This window comes from Zonotrichia leucophrys, chromosome 9, assembly GCF_028769735.1.
Source record: "Zonotrichia leucophrys gambelii isolate GWCS_2022_RI chromosome 9, RI_Zleu_2.0, whole genome shotgun sequence".
NCBI lineage: Eukaryota > Metazoa > Chordata > Aves > Passeriformes > Passerellidae > Zonotrichia > Zonotrichia leucophrys.
Genome location: NC_088179.1, coordinates 4,780,871 through 4,796,828, shown reverse-complemented (window position 1 = coordinate 4,796,828; position 15,958 = coordinate 4,780,871). Strand labels below are relative to the sequence as shown.

Here is a 15,958-nt window from a genome sequence, read left to right as displayed (position 1 = left end):
GGCAGTGATGTTGATGTGCATTTTTATTTCCCCGCAGCATCAGTGACAGCAGCAGCTCGCAGGGGCTGTCGCAGCCCTCCACGCAGACCACGCAGTACCTGCGGGCTGACACGCCCAACAACGCCACCCCAGTAACCAGTAAGTGTTAATCTAAGCACAGAGCCTCCTGCCACCCTGCTTTGGTGGCAAATGCAAGAGAAGAACACGAATAATTCTCTGGTTCTGTCACTTTGCTTCTTGAATTCACGCAGTGTGTGTTTTATCCAGCCATGCCATAGTCAGGAGTGAGTTCGGGGGGATGTGAGTGGTCATATCAGCATGAGGCTGTGTTTGTGCCTTGGCTTGTTCTCCCTGCACCCAGAGCAGTCAGCCAGACTTCACCAGTAGCTGTGAAATATCTGTTTTAACACTGAGAAGAGCCTGTCTCATGCAGTCCAAGCAGAGCAGAGAGCAGGATGTGTCCCCCCAGCGCTGGGATCAGTTCCTAAAGCAGGTGATGCCATGATGGTTGTTACTTCTGTCATCTCCTGTTGCTTACAGCTTTGCTTGAAATGGTATAAAATAGCTGAAGAGAGCAGTGAGAGGAAAGGAAGGGTGGCAGCAGTTTGGATGCTGAGCTGGTAACTGATACCACAGAATCACAGAATATCCCAGCTGGAAGGGACACACAGGGATCATCCAGTCCATCCCCTGGCCCTGCACAGACACCCCAACAATCCCACCCTGTGCATCCATAGGAGTGTTTTCCAAACTCTCCTGGAGCTCTGGCAGCCTTGGGGCTGTGCCCATTCCCTGGGGAGCCTGGGCAGTGCCCAGCACCCTCTGGGGGAAAAATCTCCAACCTAAACCCCCCGACACAGCTCCAGCCATTCCTGGGGTGCTGTCCCTGGTCACAGAGAGAAGAGCTCAGAGCTGTCCCTTGGGAGGAGCTGGAGACTGAAACCAGGTCTTTCAGTCTCCTCCATGTTGAACAGACCAAGAGCTCTCAGCTGAGTTAGTTCTGTTGTTAATGAATGTATTTGTTGCCTGTGGAATTTTTACTCCTCAAATTATTGTCTGGCTATCCCATCCAGCCCTGCTCCAGGGAAGGGACTGTTCCAGCTGGAGGGAAGGTGGCCAGCATAGGGACACACATGGTTTTTTTTAAAACCAACTAATAAGACCCCAAAGTCTCTCCCATTGTCCTCTGATGGCACTTGGTGATAGTGACTGTCCCCTCATGAGGGAGCCCAGCAGAAAAGTCATCTCAGCCCTCCTGTGTTCTCCTTTTTTCCTCCTCATGTGTAGAAGCAGGTTTTTACCTGAGGTTGAACTGCATCTCTAGAAGAGATTTGGCTCACTTCTAAGTTGTACTGTATCTCCCTAAAACAAAAAAAACAAACTTATTTGTGATCTGAGATCATCTTTTTCTTGCAAAGAGTTGCCTTTAAAATGTATTTGGTATAAACATTAATAAAGAACAGGCTTGTAAGAATTTAATATATGAAATGTTAAAAAAATTCCTTCTCACAGAGTTTGGAAGAGGCATTACCCTGCAAATTATCCTAGAGCTGGTTTCCCTCTTGTTATCTGCATCCCTCCCCAGCCTTTTTATTTTCCATCTCTTAGAATCACAGAATCATTTAGGTTGGAAAAGCCCACCCAGATCACCAAGTTCAGTTGTTCCCCCAGCATTGCCAAGGCCACCCCTGTCCCCAGGTGCCGCACAGCTTTTAACTCCCTCTGGAGTTAAAATGGCACTGGAAATAGTGAAAATTAGGAGAAGAGAAAAGGTAGGATGTGTGAAAAAAGCATTCCACAGTTGCATCATTTTGCTTTCAGTAACATTTAAATTTTGAAGAAACTATTATCAGAATAATTCTCAAGATTTCTTTAATAATTCATACACATGGACAGAAATATTCCAGGTTTTCTGACTCTGCTGGTGTAACCAGATGTCTGGAAGTGCCAGAAGAGGGCACTGGTAGTTTGTTAATGTTTTGCTGGGGTAAGGCATCTTCCCAGCTCTGAGTTTTCCAACAATCTGTTTCCTCCTCCTGAGGGCAGTGCAGTGTTGATCACCTTCAGTACAGGAGTTTCCTTCACCCACAGTTAATAATCAAAGTTGTTTGCATGACACTACAGAGAATTCCTGTGTAATTTCTTTCCCCTGCAGATGATTATTTTTGTGTTTTTTTTGTTGCTAAATACTTAATTATTTTAAAATTTATATATAATATATTTAAGATGGTGCTGATCCCTGGTGTGTGGAGGTCAGAGGTGGAGCCCTATGCCTGTTCTCATTCCAAGGGTATTTATGTTGGATTGTTTGGCTCTGCTGGCTCCTCAGGTTATCCCACATTACGGATAGAGAAGAATGATCTGAAAAGTGTCACTCTCATGGAGGCCAAAGCTAAAGTGAAGGACATAGCCATCTCCAGGGAGAGGATCACCCTCAAAGATGTGCTCCAAGAAGGTATTTACAGCTCTCAGACACTTCATTCCTACCACATGATGTAGATACATAAATACAAAGATACGGATATTTATTTACAGAAATCATTCATGGATGATGTTTCTGATCTTTGTTGCTTTGGTGGATGGGAGGAATGATGAGTTATGTTTGCATTTGGGGTGTGGGGATGGGGAAAGCAGCTTCCAGAGTTAATTAGGCTGGGGGAGTGACCAGGTGTGCTCAATAAGTCATTGAGCTTGTCTGGCTTAATAACCTGCTCCCTGAAATGATGGCTGGCTGGGGTGAAAGGGAATCACTCAGGGCTCAAGGTAAGTCACTTTTGGGAATTCCTGCAGGAGAGTTGCTCTTAACAACATAAAAATCAAAGCAAAGCCATCCCAAAGCCCAGAAGAACTTCAGTTGTCCAAATTTGGTGTCTCAGTTTGATAGTTTTGCTTTGGAAATCTAATTGGCAGATGCAACATTTACAAGCCTGAAATAAAAGATTCACAGACTACATGATTGCTTTCCTGGAATATCCTGAGTTGGAAAGATCCACAAAGATGATCCAGTTCCGGAATTGTTCACTCTTTGTTTACTGTGCACTTTGAAAGTCTTCATGCACAACATGAATTGATTCTTGTTGATACTGAATTTGAAAAATAGGCTTAAATATTTAGTTTTCTTTGTCATTCACCTTTACTACTGCAATTTCAAGTCTGTGTTCCCTGAGAAATCAAACTTCCCAAAGGTTGGAGATGATCATCCTTTGGAGGCAGAATGCTTTGCGTTAGTCCGAGCAGCAGTGGAGGATGTTCCCATTTTTGTTCAGTGTGTGCCTCTGAACCTCTGGGGTGGCAGCTCTGTGCTCACTCCCAGTGTGGGCTCTGCAAAAACCTTCCTTGGCATGTGGGGTGTGCTTTGTGTTGCTCTGGGCTGCCTGGAGCTGGGGTGTTGGGAGTCACCCATGACTAGAAGTGACTCAGTGCCCCAGCAGATGTTTGGTGGCAGAGCTGCCCTGCTCTGCCAGATGAGGCATCAGGAGCTGTTGAATGCAGTTTGGACCCAGTTAATCCTGGGATCTTGTTTCTTAGCCTCCAGCTGTTACTTTGAGTCAGAGCCTTCACAAGTTAATCACAGAATCATTAAGGTTAGAAAAGCCCTCTGAGGTCATCGAGTCCAAGCACTCCCCCAGAAATGCCCATTTCACCCCTGTCACCAAGTGCCACATCCACACACCAGAGGACTTACAAAACCTGACCAATTTTAGCAGGATCATGGTGGTGTTGAATCTCTGCCATTGAAGAAGAAAAGAGCTTCAGAGGGGAAGAAGGGCATAAAGTACATACATGCATGGAACTTTTTACAGATCTTGGCCACAGATTCATTATAAACTTCACATAGCTTCTCTAGCTTCACCTGCTTTTACATTTTGGAAATATACATTTAGGCACTTTCTCAAAGTCTTCAAAAATCAAGACAGGTGGAATTTAGTTGCTGTTAGGTAATTCAGAGTGTTGTGGTTGCCTGAGAGTCTCTGCTGCTCCTTAGTGAGATTGTAGTTTGAAGACCCCTGTCATGCAGGGTTTCCTTGCCAGCCTCGAAGTAGGTGACAGAAATGTTGCACTGCCCCAGTTTAAGGTATTTAAAAACAAATAAGTCTTCTATTTTATACTCTCAAACATCTTTCAACTTAGTCAGGAAGGAGGAATCCTTGGGAAGGGGCTGTTATGCTGGAATAGACTCTGTGGAGATGATGCACACCTTGGTGCAGGAAAGTGTTGCCAAGCTGAGCAGTAAAAGCCATTTAAATCCTCTGTGTGTTACCAGTTGTTCTCAGCCCAGCTCCTCTTCCTGCAGTAGCATCAGTAACATCTTGTAAATGGAAAAATGCTGGAGAGTCTGAACGACCCCCAAAAAACCCCAGCACCTTCCAGCTGAGGTGAAACTTGTGAATAATGTGATTCTGGCTGTTTCAAAGTGTTCCATGTGTGCTGGCTGGCCAGAATTGCTGTTTCCTTGTGAATGTTTCCAAAAAAACTTGGTCCTTGTGAGAAGTGCCTTGGCTTAGATTTCCAGACTGGATAGGTGAGAAACAGGAGCTGGAGTTCTTAGTGCAGGGAGTTGACTGAAGTGCCACAAATAAACCATCACCATATTGATATTTAATTTCACTGAGTGCTATCACTAGTTCACTCTTGTGCTTTTCCCCTTATTTATGTAAAACTTCAGCATTTGCTGCCTGTAGTTGTGAATCCTCCTCATGCTGGGGAGCAGTTGAGTTCTCTCTTGGTGGCTTTATAGATTTAGTAGACAATTTAACTGCAGGCATTTCTCACTTTCTGATCTGAAAGGTACTGTTTGCTTAAGATACTCCTAATGTTATCAGTGTTTCTTTACTTTACTGATTGGATGTTCTGTTCCCAGGCACGTTTGGGCGCATTTTCCATGGAATTCTAATAGAAGAAAAAGACCCCAGTAAAGAGAAACAGGTTTTTGTCAAAACTGTTAAAGGTATGTTTGCATGAAGGTGTGGGTTTGTGTGCAGGTGTTTGAACTGGGCTGGAGGCTGAGGGTGCCAAACCTGGCTTTACAATAACCCCCTTTTCTCCAAAATATGCAAATGATGAAAAGTAAAAGCAGTTTGGGTGCTTCCTTCAGCCAGAGGGAGCAGCAATCTTATATGGAAGAAAAATGCATGTGTTGTCCACCAGTGCCTTCAGTCATCACCCTTGAACACTTTTGTTTATTATTCTTCTGAGTAGAAAATTATATTGTTTTTTATTCCTCAGCATGTCATTATCTTCCCAGTCACAGCCTTGTTCCCTGCAAATTGCTGAAAAACACCTGAAATGTATCTTAAAAATCTTTTACAAATGCACGGCTGTAGAAAAGACAGGGCATAGTTTCTGCCTTCCTTAAACTTTGCAACTGAAGCGTGAGAAATGGCATTTAGAACTGAATTTATCCAAATACAGCACCTGTGTTCAGGAAATACCTTGAAATGGGGATAGGTAGACTTAAGGAGCAAGGTGGGTGTAGATGAAAATGTTGTAATTATCCCACATGTCTGTCACATGTATCCCATGTGTATATTACAAGTATCCTACATGTATCTCTATGTTACATGTATCCTACATCTGTGCCTTCCTCTGCCATCATCACAAGTTTTCTTTTTGCCAAATTCCCAGTACAATGGTTGTTTTCCCACTTGTTTTTCTTATTTTTGTCATTTCTGTTGGGTGTCTTATTGCCTTTGGTTTTTCATTTGACAACTTCTTTAATTCTTTCTTGCAAAAAAAAAGCCTCTTTTTTTTTGAAGATACTGATTGGGAAATAGTGAAGCTGCTGAATTTTATTATTGAATCTTTCTACTACCCATTTATTCTCTGCTACCTTTAAGGAAAATATGTTGCTTGAAGGAAGCAGCCACCTTGGTGTGTTCCTGACACAATCAGATGTTTCTGGTGCTCTTCTCTCTCACATGACATTGAATAATGGAATGGTTTGGGTTGGAAGGGACCTTGAAGATTACCCAGTCCCACCCCTGAGAGGGGCAGGGACCCCTTCCACTATCCCAGGGTGCTCCAAGCCCCATCCAGCCTGGCCTTGGACACTGCCAGGGATCCAGGAACAGCCACAGCTGCTCTGGGCACCCTGTGCCAGGGCCTCAGCACCTCACAGAGAAGAATTTCTTCCCAATATCCCATCTGATCCTGCTGTCTAGCAGCTTAAATCATGTCCTGTCCCTCCATCCCTCGTCCCAAGTCCCTCTCCAGCTCTCCTGGAGCTCTTTTGGGGGCTCCAAGTTCTCCCTGGAGCCTTCTCTTCTCCAGGTGGACACCTCCAGCTCTCCCAGCCTAGCTTCTCTTATTTAAAAACTAAAAAAATTTGCTTCTTTATAGTATTTTGGGACCATTTTCTGGTGTTTCAGTCCCCTTCTGCCTTCTTCTGTTCCCTTTCACTGCCAAACAGTTCTGTCTTTTTTATTTCTTGGCTCTTATTTAATAATAATTTCTCAAACACTTGGCCCTTGGCACGCGAGCTACTTTTTATAGCATTGGATTAAACAACATAACATTTGTCAAAAGTGATCTTAATTTAGCTGCCTCCCATGACCTCTTATTGAATTGCTTTCCCAAAATGGGACTTCCAATGCACTTCTAAATCCATAATTCTCCCTTAGAGTGGCTTGTGTCTGTGACATATTCATGTCCTATAGGAAAAAAGCTCTTCCTTTGCAGGGAAGGATTCAGCATTCATCACTGTAGAGAATTTCCCAGCATTAAAAAGGGTCTGTGTGTAAGAAATATAGAGTAGGTTTTGTTGATACTTGGGCCTAGGCAGCAGAATTTTGCAAGGAATAAAACCTGTACCATCCCCTCTGCTCACAGCAGTGCTGATATTACACAGCTTCATTTTCACACCCTGGCTGTTATTGCTGTGTGTGTGGCTGGGACATGTAATAAGTTGGGAATTTGATCTGGTTGGAAGCAAAAAACCTGCAAAAATTCTCTTGTAATCAGAGTTTTTCCTTGATCTCAGTCATTCTGTGGCCACACACACACTGCTGTTCTGGCACAAGCAGAAGCAGGGCAGGACCATAAAAGCTTGATGGGTATGAGAACCATTAAACTGACTTAAGTATCTCTTTGCTGAAGGCAATAAAGCCTGAGGGTCATGGAAAATAGACAAGGAATAAAGGCTTTGTCTATGGAGTTAAATTATCCCTTCCCAAAAGTGTGAGCTGCTCCAGAACTGCCTTGTTTAACCCAGAGGTGCATTCTGAAAGTGATAAAATGAAGCCCAGTGGGGCCCCAAATGTCAGGAAACAATGGGGAGTGGGGCTGGAGTATCCCAGGTCTTTGGAAAATGTGAACTGAGGTTCTTTGAGTGGGTACTGTGAGGAAGAATAACCTCCTTGAGACAAAAAAACACTTCTTTTTTTGTCACCAGGATCAGAGCTTGAGAAACTGAAGACACTGTTCTGACATTAGGGGAATTGTTATGGTTTTAAACCTGGAATTTCAAGAGAATCCCAGAATGATTTGGGTTGGAAGGGACCTTAAAGCTCATCCATTCCCACCCCTGCCATGGGCAGGGACACCTTCCTCTAGATCACAATGCTCCAAGCCTCATCCAACCTGGCCTGGGACACTTTCAAGGAAGGATGAGGCAGCCATAGCTTCTCTGGGCAACCTGTGCCAGTGTCTGACCTCACAAGAAAGAATAAATGATTATTTTTTTAAAATTGTCTTCCTTATATCAAATGTAAATCTACCCATTTCCTGTTTAAAACATCATCCTTTGTCCTGTCCCTGCAAGCCATGATCAAAACTCTGTTTCATGGATTTCTTACAATCCACAAGCCACAGAAAAGTGTCCTTGGAAAATTTTCTTCTCCAGGCTGAACCTCCTCAGCCCAACAAGTATTACAGATGGGCCTAGAGTTTGGGTTTGTTGGCTGTTAGAAGAGCTCTGTACCACTCAAGTGGGTGTCAAGGTTGTGCTGCTCAAGGAGTGGTTTCTGAGTGAAAATCCATGAAGAAAAATCATGCCCTAAGTGCCTGTGACAATGGATCTCTTTTCATGTGTCCCTCCTTCAGCTGTCAGTGTATTACAGCATCCATACCCTTTGAAGAGGGGTTATTTCCAACACAGTGGGCAGAGGGAATGTGCTGTCAGTTTTCCCATTTCCTGTGCTGGGGAAGGTGAATGTTGTGGCTGTTGTGCTCATCAGGCAATAGTTCTATCTGTGGGTATTTCCTGCTCTGGAGGGAGAGTGATGGCAACCGTGTCAGTTTGTCTCTTCCCTGTATTCTTTGGTTAATTGTTGCCCCCAAAGGATCAACAGCACAGGTGATTGACTGCAGGAACTGCAGCAGCACTTCCCACTTTCCTTCCCTGGTGTTTCCCAGAGCCCCAGTGAGATGCAGAGCATTGCTATGAACCAGGAGAGTGAAAAAAGTGAGAACAGGATCCCTCATTTCTCTGAACTTTGTATTTGTTCCCCTTCTGAGGTGATCTGCTCTTAAAGGAGTCAGGAATACATGAAAATGAGAGAGCCTGGACCTGCCTGAGAGGTGGAAGAACCCATCCTGAGTTTCCTGGAATAATTCTGTATTCCCTGTTGTCTCAAGCTGGGGTAGAACTACTAGGTCAGACTTTCAAAGAGCAAGTTTGAGCCTGATTAAGCAATATCAGTGCAGGGGATGAATAGGTTGGAGTGTGCTTGTTCAGCATTATCTGACTGCTTTCTCATCTGCCACAGAATTTGGGGTCTTTGATTTGAACACTTCATGAAGTTATTGAAGTACTTTTGAAGTAATTCAGTGATTCTTGTTCTGTAGCTCTTAAATTGATGGGGTGTAAAAGTTGGAGATGCTTCTCTTGAAGTCTCAACACCACATCTCTTATAAAGACTGACTGAAGGAGAATTCATCCCTGGGTTTTACTCCAGATCCTTAAAAGAGTTTTTTCTTTTATGGAGCTTTAGTTCACTCTAGGGAGAAAGTTGTAACATGCCCGTGGCAGTGACAAAGTTTCTACATGCAGGTTCATGAAATAGATGAGTTTATAAGTTTTTTTTAATGCTGTATCATCTGTGTCTGGGTGCCTGAGCCTTCCAATATGTGCAGTGCCTTGTGCCAAGGAGAGCTTCAAAGGAAAATGGATCTCTCTTGGCTTTCTGGAAGCTCTGATAACTTCAGACTGCAAAGATCCTAAGCTCTGGGGGAAAAGTGTGACTTGCTCAGATTGTCCTACATCCTTCGTGTTGGCCATACAGCTGTTGTGTTGTCTTTGCACTTCACACTTCCACTGTGTTCATTTGCTAGGCAAGGTGCTCATAGTTACTTTCACACTTAAACATTTCAGAGGAAAATTCACCTTCGTTCTGTCTTCAAACAGACACTGATGAAGATTGAGGCTGTGTGGCATTGCCAGCAAGAACACTGGATATGTTATCTAGAATATTTGGGATTTTGGAATCTTTGGATCAACACAACCTGAATGAGTTCTTTGTTAGAAAGATGAGAGGCTTAGCTGGCATTTGCTTTCTTCGTTGTGTTTTTTTGTTTTACAGAAAAATTGGGTTCACTTTCCAATCAAAGGTTTCCAATCCCTCTCAGTTTTGGAAAGTGTCTCTGATGGCATCTTCCTCCAAGCTGGCATTACATCTCTTGCCAGGGTTTAACAGATCCCTCCAGCCTTTGTGGGGAATCTTTTAAATCATCTGATGTCAGAGGAGGAAGAAAACACACAAGTTTCACCTTTGATTTAAAGAACACATTGTTTAATGGTGCTTTTCCTGTGAAGGAGAAAATTCTTAGCAAAACAAATGGAATTGTGTTATTCCAGGAACATATGAAGTGAGGGTGAGCTGTGCAGAGCCCTGACTCATTTAGGATGTTCTGGCCAAGGTACACTTTTGGTAAAAACAACACAGTGTGCTGTTCAAGATAACCCAGCTGCTCCCATTTTCGTGTTCTAACCACTTAACATTTTTCTGATGTACAAGGAAGGAGTGTTTGGAAACAGACCATCCATGGAAAGCACTGGAAACAAAGTGTTGACAAAGGTCAGCTCTTTAAACTTTATTGTTCTACCAACTTTTAACAAACCTTTTGAGTTCTGTCATCTTAGGTCACTAAAAGACTTTCGGCATTCTTGGCTATCTCTGACATTTTACTGTTTAGAGTGTTTTAATTTATTGCTAGTGAAGAGGAGATGTCCCATTCCTGGGAGTGCTCAGGCCAGGTTGGACAGGGCTTGGAGCATTGTGACCTAGTGGAAGGTGTCCCTGCCCATGGCAGGAGGTGGAGCTGGATGAGCTTTAAGGTCCCTTCCAACCCAAACCATTCCATGGTTGCAACATTGGTGACTCTTTAGGATTTCATGCAGTTGGGAAGTGTAGGGATGGAAATCCTGAGAATTCAGGCTGTGCCAAGCAGGAGAAAGCAATTTAGGGGATTTAGGTGAGGACAAGCAGCTCTGTGTTAACCAAGGTGAAGGTTTCTTGTTCACACTCAACAGGTGCCAGATCTTGGGGCATCATCCACAGTTGTTCTCATGGGGTTGTGTTTCAGTTGATGGAATTTGCTCTTCTGGGCAGTTCATTCTTAAGAAGCACAGCCTTGTGAAAGTAGTTCTAAGTTTAAATTTGTACCTTAAACACACAGCATTTGAATTAATTGTTCTGAAGTATTTAATCTTCCAAAATCAGAGTGCAGGATCTTGTTTCTGAAGAGTATAGTTTATGCCAGAAAAATAAATCAAGAGTTACTGCTCATCTGAGCTAAATTCTTGAGTGTCTTTATAAAGGAAGATATTTGAATTTAAAGAATTTGGGATAAGTAGCAAATTTCTGAATATCAGCCTAAAAATGCACTTGATTTGTCATTTAATCCTAGTAGTAGGTTTAGAAGCAGTACAGTATGCTTCAGAAAATACTGAGGGGATGATTTCCAAAGTATTGTACTATATAATTTAAAGATTTGTTATTCCATATGCTAAAAGATACTCACCTGCAGGGCAATTTAATTTACGTACAGTTAAAATCTCTACTTGTACATCAGTTTTATTATGTGCTGCCCCTTGACCTTTGGACCAGGACATCAATCATGTCTCTTTTTCCCACTTTCACTTTAAACTTACCTAACACTTTCAGGTTCACTTTGACTTAAATGGATTATTGAACAAAGAGCCTTTTACTTTCTCCTCTTTGCTGCTGCTCCCTGGATTCTGGTGTTACTGTTACACAGGGAACTAAGACTATCCCCAAATCCTGCTTTTCTCTGCCCTTTTCTGTGGTTTAAAACTGCATGTGCATTTGTAATGTAGGAAAACCAGAATAGCGTTCCCTATTTTAGCAGTGTCATGTTGACTCAATCCAAAGATTTATTAAAATTAGGCTTGGATTTGTCAGTGTGAGCTGCTTTGCTTTGCAAAATAAACTCTTGTGGTTGATACTTGATGCCTGGATAGCAGGATTGGAAGAGAAATCCTGCTCTGTGGAATTTTTATCAGGACTAAGTGCAGTGTCCTGTGCTGTAACCTTTTCCTGCTGTGGTTTGGAGTGCATGTTTTACCTTTACAGGAGACTGGAGTTCTGTGGGATGCAGGACTGCCTTGGAAAGCTGGGAGATGTTGAATTTGTGAGAGTGATGTCCTGAACACCTCCTGCAGCTCCAAGCTGCAAACAGGAGCACAGTGTGCAGGAGGAAGCATCAGATGCTCCACTTGGCTCTGGCTCACTCCTGGGGCCTTGAAATTTGAAAGCTGAAATATTTTTTATATCTACTTTCCTTTCTGCCTGAGATAAGGCAGGTTGGATCATGACTTCTTGCATTTCCTTCTGGTGAAAGAAAGTTGTGAAGGTTACCTGATAGGAGCATTAAAAATGTCCTGTGCAACAGATGTGAGCACAGGCATTGAATTACTTCCAAGACTTGTGTGGAGGGGTTAAAGCAATACTCAGGCATGCATTCTCTTTGAACTGGGGTGGAATTCTGCCTTGGGAGCAGTTTTACCTAATTAATTGCCATGCAGAAGCAGCAGTAATTAACAAGGATGTGTGGATACTGGGGGCATTTATCACCTGGAGCTGCTCTAGTCCTGCACTCTAAATTCCTGTGACCACTGTGCCTGCCTGTGTGGCTGTCACCCTTCAATAACTGGAGCTTGTGCACTTTGTCATGGGATATTTGGCAAAGCCCACAAGGCTGAAAAGTAATAAGGGTAATAGAAGCTTGTGAAAACAGGCAGGGGTGTAGAAAATGGGCTCAGTGTTGTGATGTGGGGGAGTATTACCTTGCAGTATGAAATAGGAGGAAGTTATTAACAGGGGAACAAGCCATTACAAATGGTCCAGAGATGAGAAAACTGCAGGTAAAACATCTTAAATATTGCAGTTGGAAACCTTCACCAGAAGCCTTGGAGCTCCTGGCTGTAGCATTTGCAGAGCTACTTCTGATAGGATTCTTGAAGGAATCTGCTATTAGTGCCTGTAGCAGGCTGTGAGAGAGTTCAAATGGGACTCAGTTCAGTTTTGAAACCTGTGGTTACATGGGTTTTCAGGTTCTGCTTTGTCTTCTGAGGAAGTCGATTTCAGTGACCATTCTACAGTCAGAAGTCTTGTAAATTCTAGTGCTGCCTGAGAGGGGGTTGTGAGGTGGGTGTCACCCTGTTCTCCCAGGGAACAAGGGACAGGACAAGAAGAAATTGCCTCAAGTTGCTCCATGAGAAGTTTAGGTTGGATATTAGGGAAAATTTATTCCCAGAAAGGGCTGTCCATCCCTGCCACAGCTGCCCAGGGCAGTGGTGGAGTCCCCATTCCTGAAGGGATTTAACAGAGGTGTGGATGTGGCACTTGGGGACATGGGTTAGGAATGAGTGGACTTGATCTAGGAGGGCTTTTCCAACCTAAAGGATTCTGTGATCCTACTTAAGCTGTGCTTTGCAATTTTGAGGCTTTGGAAGGTCTGACTTCCAAAGTGACTCATGAAAGCATCCAGCTAATCAGTTCCCCACTGCAATATCCAGGTAATTACTGGTTTTCATCTCTGCTACGTCCTCTGGGGTGTGGAGTGACTTTTCCTGGTGGAGCAGAGCCTGGTGCCCTGCAGCTGATGAGTGCCTGCTCTCAGAGCAGGCAATTCCCTTCAATTTAGTGTCATCACAGAACTTCCCCAAGATCTTTTCACCTGATGATTCATGTGACTGATGAATGATAACGAACAAAGATTTTAAAATGAATTTTTGCAGCTGGATTTTAAGAAGTTGGTAAAAATGGAATAGGTGTTTTTCCTCCCCATGAACCAGGCAGGGCCCCAGCACATCCCAGCACAGAGGGATGTAAAACCAGCAGTGCCAAGAGCCCCATTGTGCCTGGCTGCACACAAATCCTGTGATATCAGGAGATAAACCTGCAGCTCCATCAGAGCTTGGAATCCTGCCTTGTTCTTGCCCTGGGCCTCAGGGCAGGCTTTCACAGCCAGGCTTTTGGGTAAAACCAGGGCTTGGAGAGCATCTTCCTCTCTGGAATGCATTTACATCTATCTCAGTCTTGGTTTTAAGCACCTTCTGTAAGTTGAACCTTTTTGATCCTGAGTATCTGGAATATTTCTGGGTGTTAAATCTTCCTCTGAACTCACCTGAAGTTGCTGCTCTTTGATTTCTCAGCTGTTGGTGCATGATCACCTGGTGGAAATCTGGCTGCTCCTCATGAGTATCCAACTGCAGCTCCATTTGTGGCTGAGCACTGACATGTTCTTAATCACAAATAATGGTAATATCTCAGTTCAGCTTTTTTCAGGGCTTTAAGGAAGTTTTGCAATGAACCCTTGCCCTGGAGCACTCAACTTGAATTCAAGGCTGTTCCTGGTGCCCAGATTTAATAAAGAGGAGACTGTGACCTTCTCAGTTGTGTCTCCAAGTAGCTGTTGTAATTTCAGAGGTTTCTGGCTCTGTGGGAGGCTTTTCCGCCTCTCCCCTCTGTAGCTGTGTGTGTGGCTGTGCTTGTGTCTGACACCTTCATGGATTTGGGGCAGACAAAAGGAGCCACAAAAACCCATGGGCTTTTTATTTTTACATCCCATGGGTGTGACAGGATCCTTCCCCTTTTCTGTCTGAGTGGCTGCACAAACAGCTCTGAGAAGAAAACAAAGTGTGTGTGCTTACATCAAAAGCAAAAACAGCTCTGAGAAGAAAACAAAGTGTGTGTGCTTACACCACTCAGGGATTGACACAGTTTGGGGAATTTGGGGTTATACAATGGCCCGGGCAGGAAGATGGAATCTGTAGGGTTCATCTCACTATGTCCTTGGAAAAAGGTCTCAGCAAGCTGGGATTGCTGTGGCACAGCTGCCACTGGCTTGGCTCTGGGGCTCTGTTTCTCTTATCAAAACTAGAAATTGTGGGTTTGCTGGATTGGTTTTAAGGGTTTTTAGTAAAGGATGCTCAGATTCACCAAGCCCCCACAACAAAAAATGTAATATTGCCAAAATCCCCTTCATCCTGGTGTGTGAAGATGTGTGTGTTGGTTGCTCAAAAGTGGTCATAGTCTACTAACTGTGACAGAGTTTGTTTAACTGAACTTTTTCCTTTGTAACTGATGAAAATGCCTTAAAAGGAAGCCTGATTGCAGTGGGGACTGTTGCAGTAGCAGTATTTTGGTGTTCTTTTCCCCCTTTTGACAAGAATCACTCCAAGAAGTGGTGATTAATATTGTGTTTTGAATTATATCTAGTACAAACCCACAATAATCAAATTGTGTGGTGGTTCTAAATTGGCACTGGTCTCAGCTAGGGGAGAATTAGCCTTGAACACTATTGTTTGTTCTGAGTCTGTTGAATTTGTTGGTGTTGGGTAAGTTTTTTTCTATGCAGAAAACAAGGAAATAATATTGATAAGCAAACACAATATGGATGGTGGGACTGTTTCACAAGATAAGATTTCAGTTTCCGTATACACTTGCCTGGGAGTCAATCATCCTTTTGGGTGCCCAGCCACTATAACCTGGAGAGAAAACAACACTGACCTGCTGGAAACTTCCCTGAGTGCTGGAAAGGGAAAGGCTTTGGCAGAAGAGTCACCATGAGGAGATGAATGGGTGCATTGTCCAAACCAGCCTGACTTGTTCTGTAGATCTGAAATCCACTCTTAAACTATCTCTGATTTAAAGCTTCAAATTATTGCTTGGTGGCTCTTATAATTAAAATCAAACCAGTTCAGCAAGCACAGGGCCAGAGAGTGTGTGAGGAGTTAATCAGCTTAAATTCACACCCAGGAATCTCTTTCCTGCCTTCCTCATGTGCTGGGTGAAGAGGTTGAGGTCTTTGGGCCCTGTAATTACTGCTGAAGCTCTGTACAGGTAACCTGCTCCTCTGACTTCTCAGAATCTGCTTTTCCACCTCCATTTTTAATGCTGGCTCTTAGAACTGCCTGATTCAGTCATTCAGGGCTGTGTAATTTTGTTTTAATGTAGGATCTTAGTTTTTCTTTCCTCTTTCCAAGCCTTTTGCATCTGTCTTGTACATAATTGAATCCATCAAGTGTCCAGCCCATAGGGCTTCTCTTGTAGTGCAGACCAGAGACTTCAGCTGGCCATGGCTTCAGTGTCTCCAGCACTGCAAAAACCTGTTTGTAACATCCCCACATACAGAGTTGTTATCCAATAGAAGGGAATCACAGATTTGTTTGTGTTGGAAAAACCTTCCAAGACCATTGAGTCCTACCATTCCCCCTGCACTGCCAAGGCCACCACTGACCCATGTCCTCAAGTGCCACATCCACACAGATTAAACCCCTCCAGACTTAAATCCTCAGCCAGTGCCCCAGGCAGCCTGTTCCAATGTCTGACATCCTTTCTGTCAGTAAATATTCCCCAATATCCAGTTTAAACCTCCCTGGTGCAACTCAAAGCTGTTTCCTCTCACCCTGTCCCTGTTCCCTGGGAGCAGAGCCCGACCACCCCCAGCTGTCCCCTCCTGTCAGGAGCTGTGCAGAGCCACAAGGTCCCCCCTG

At 43.7% G+C, this 15,958-nt stretch overlaps 1 protein-coding gene across 2 annotated transcripts in view; it reads left to right on the top strand.

Annotated features, from left to right (window-relative positions):
• The window catches only part of RYK (receptor like tyrosine kinase), a 55,050-nt gene that overhangs the window by 27,410 nt on the left and 11,682 nt on the right, over positions 1-15,958 (top strand). Inside the window, exons 7-9 of one of the 2 annotated variants that reach the window (XM_064721427.1) lie at positions 38-138; positions 2,330-2,455; positions 4,862-4,948. In XM_064721427.1, the coding sequence (XP_064577497.1) occupies positions 38-138; positions 2,330-2,455; positions 4,862-4,948 (314 nt within the window). Of the gene's footprint in view, positions 1-37; positions 140-2,321; positions 2,456-4,861; positions 4,949-15,958 lie in introns of both variants that reach the window. The other variant, XM_064721425.1, reaches the window with a different exon arrangement.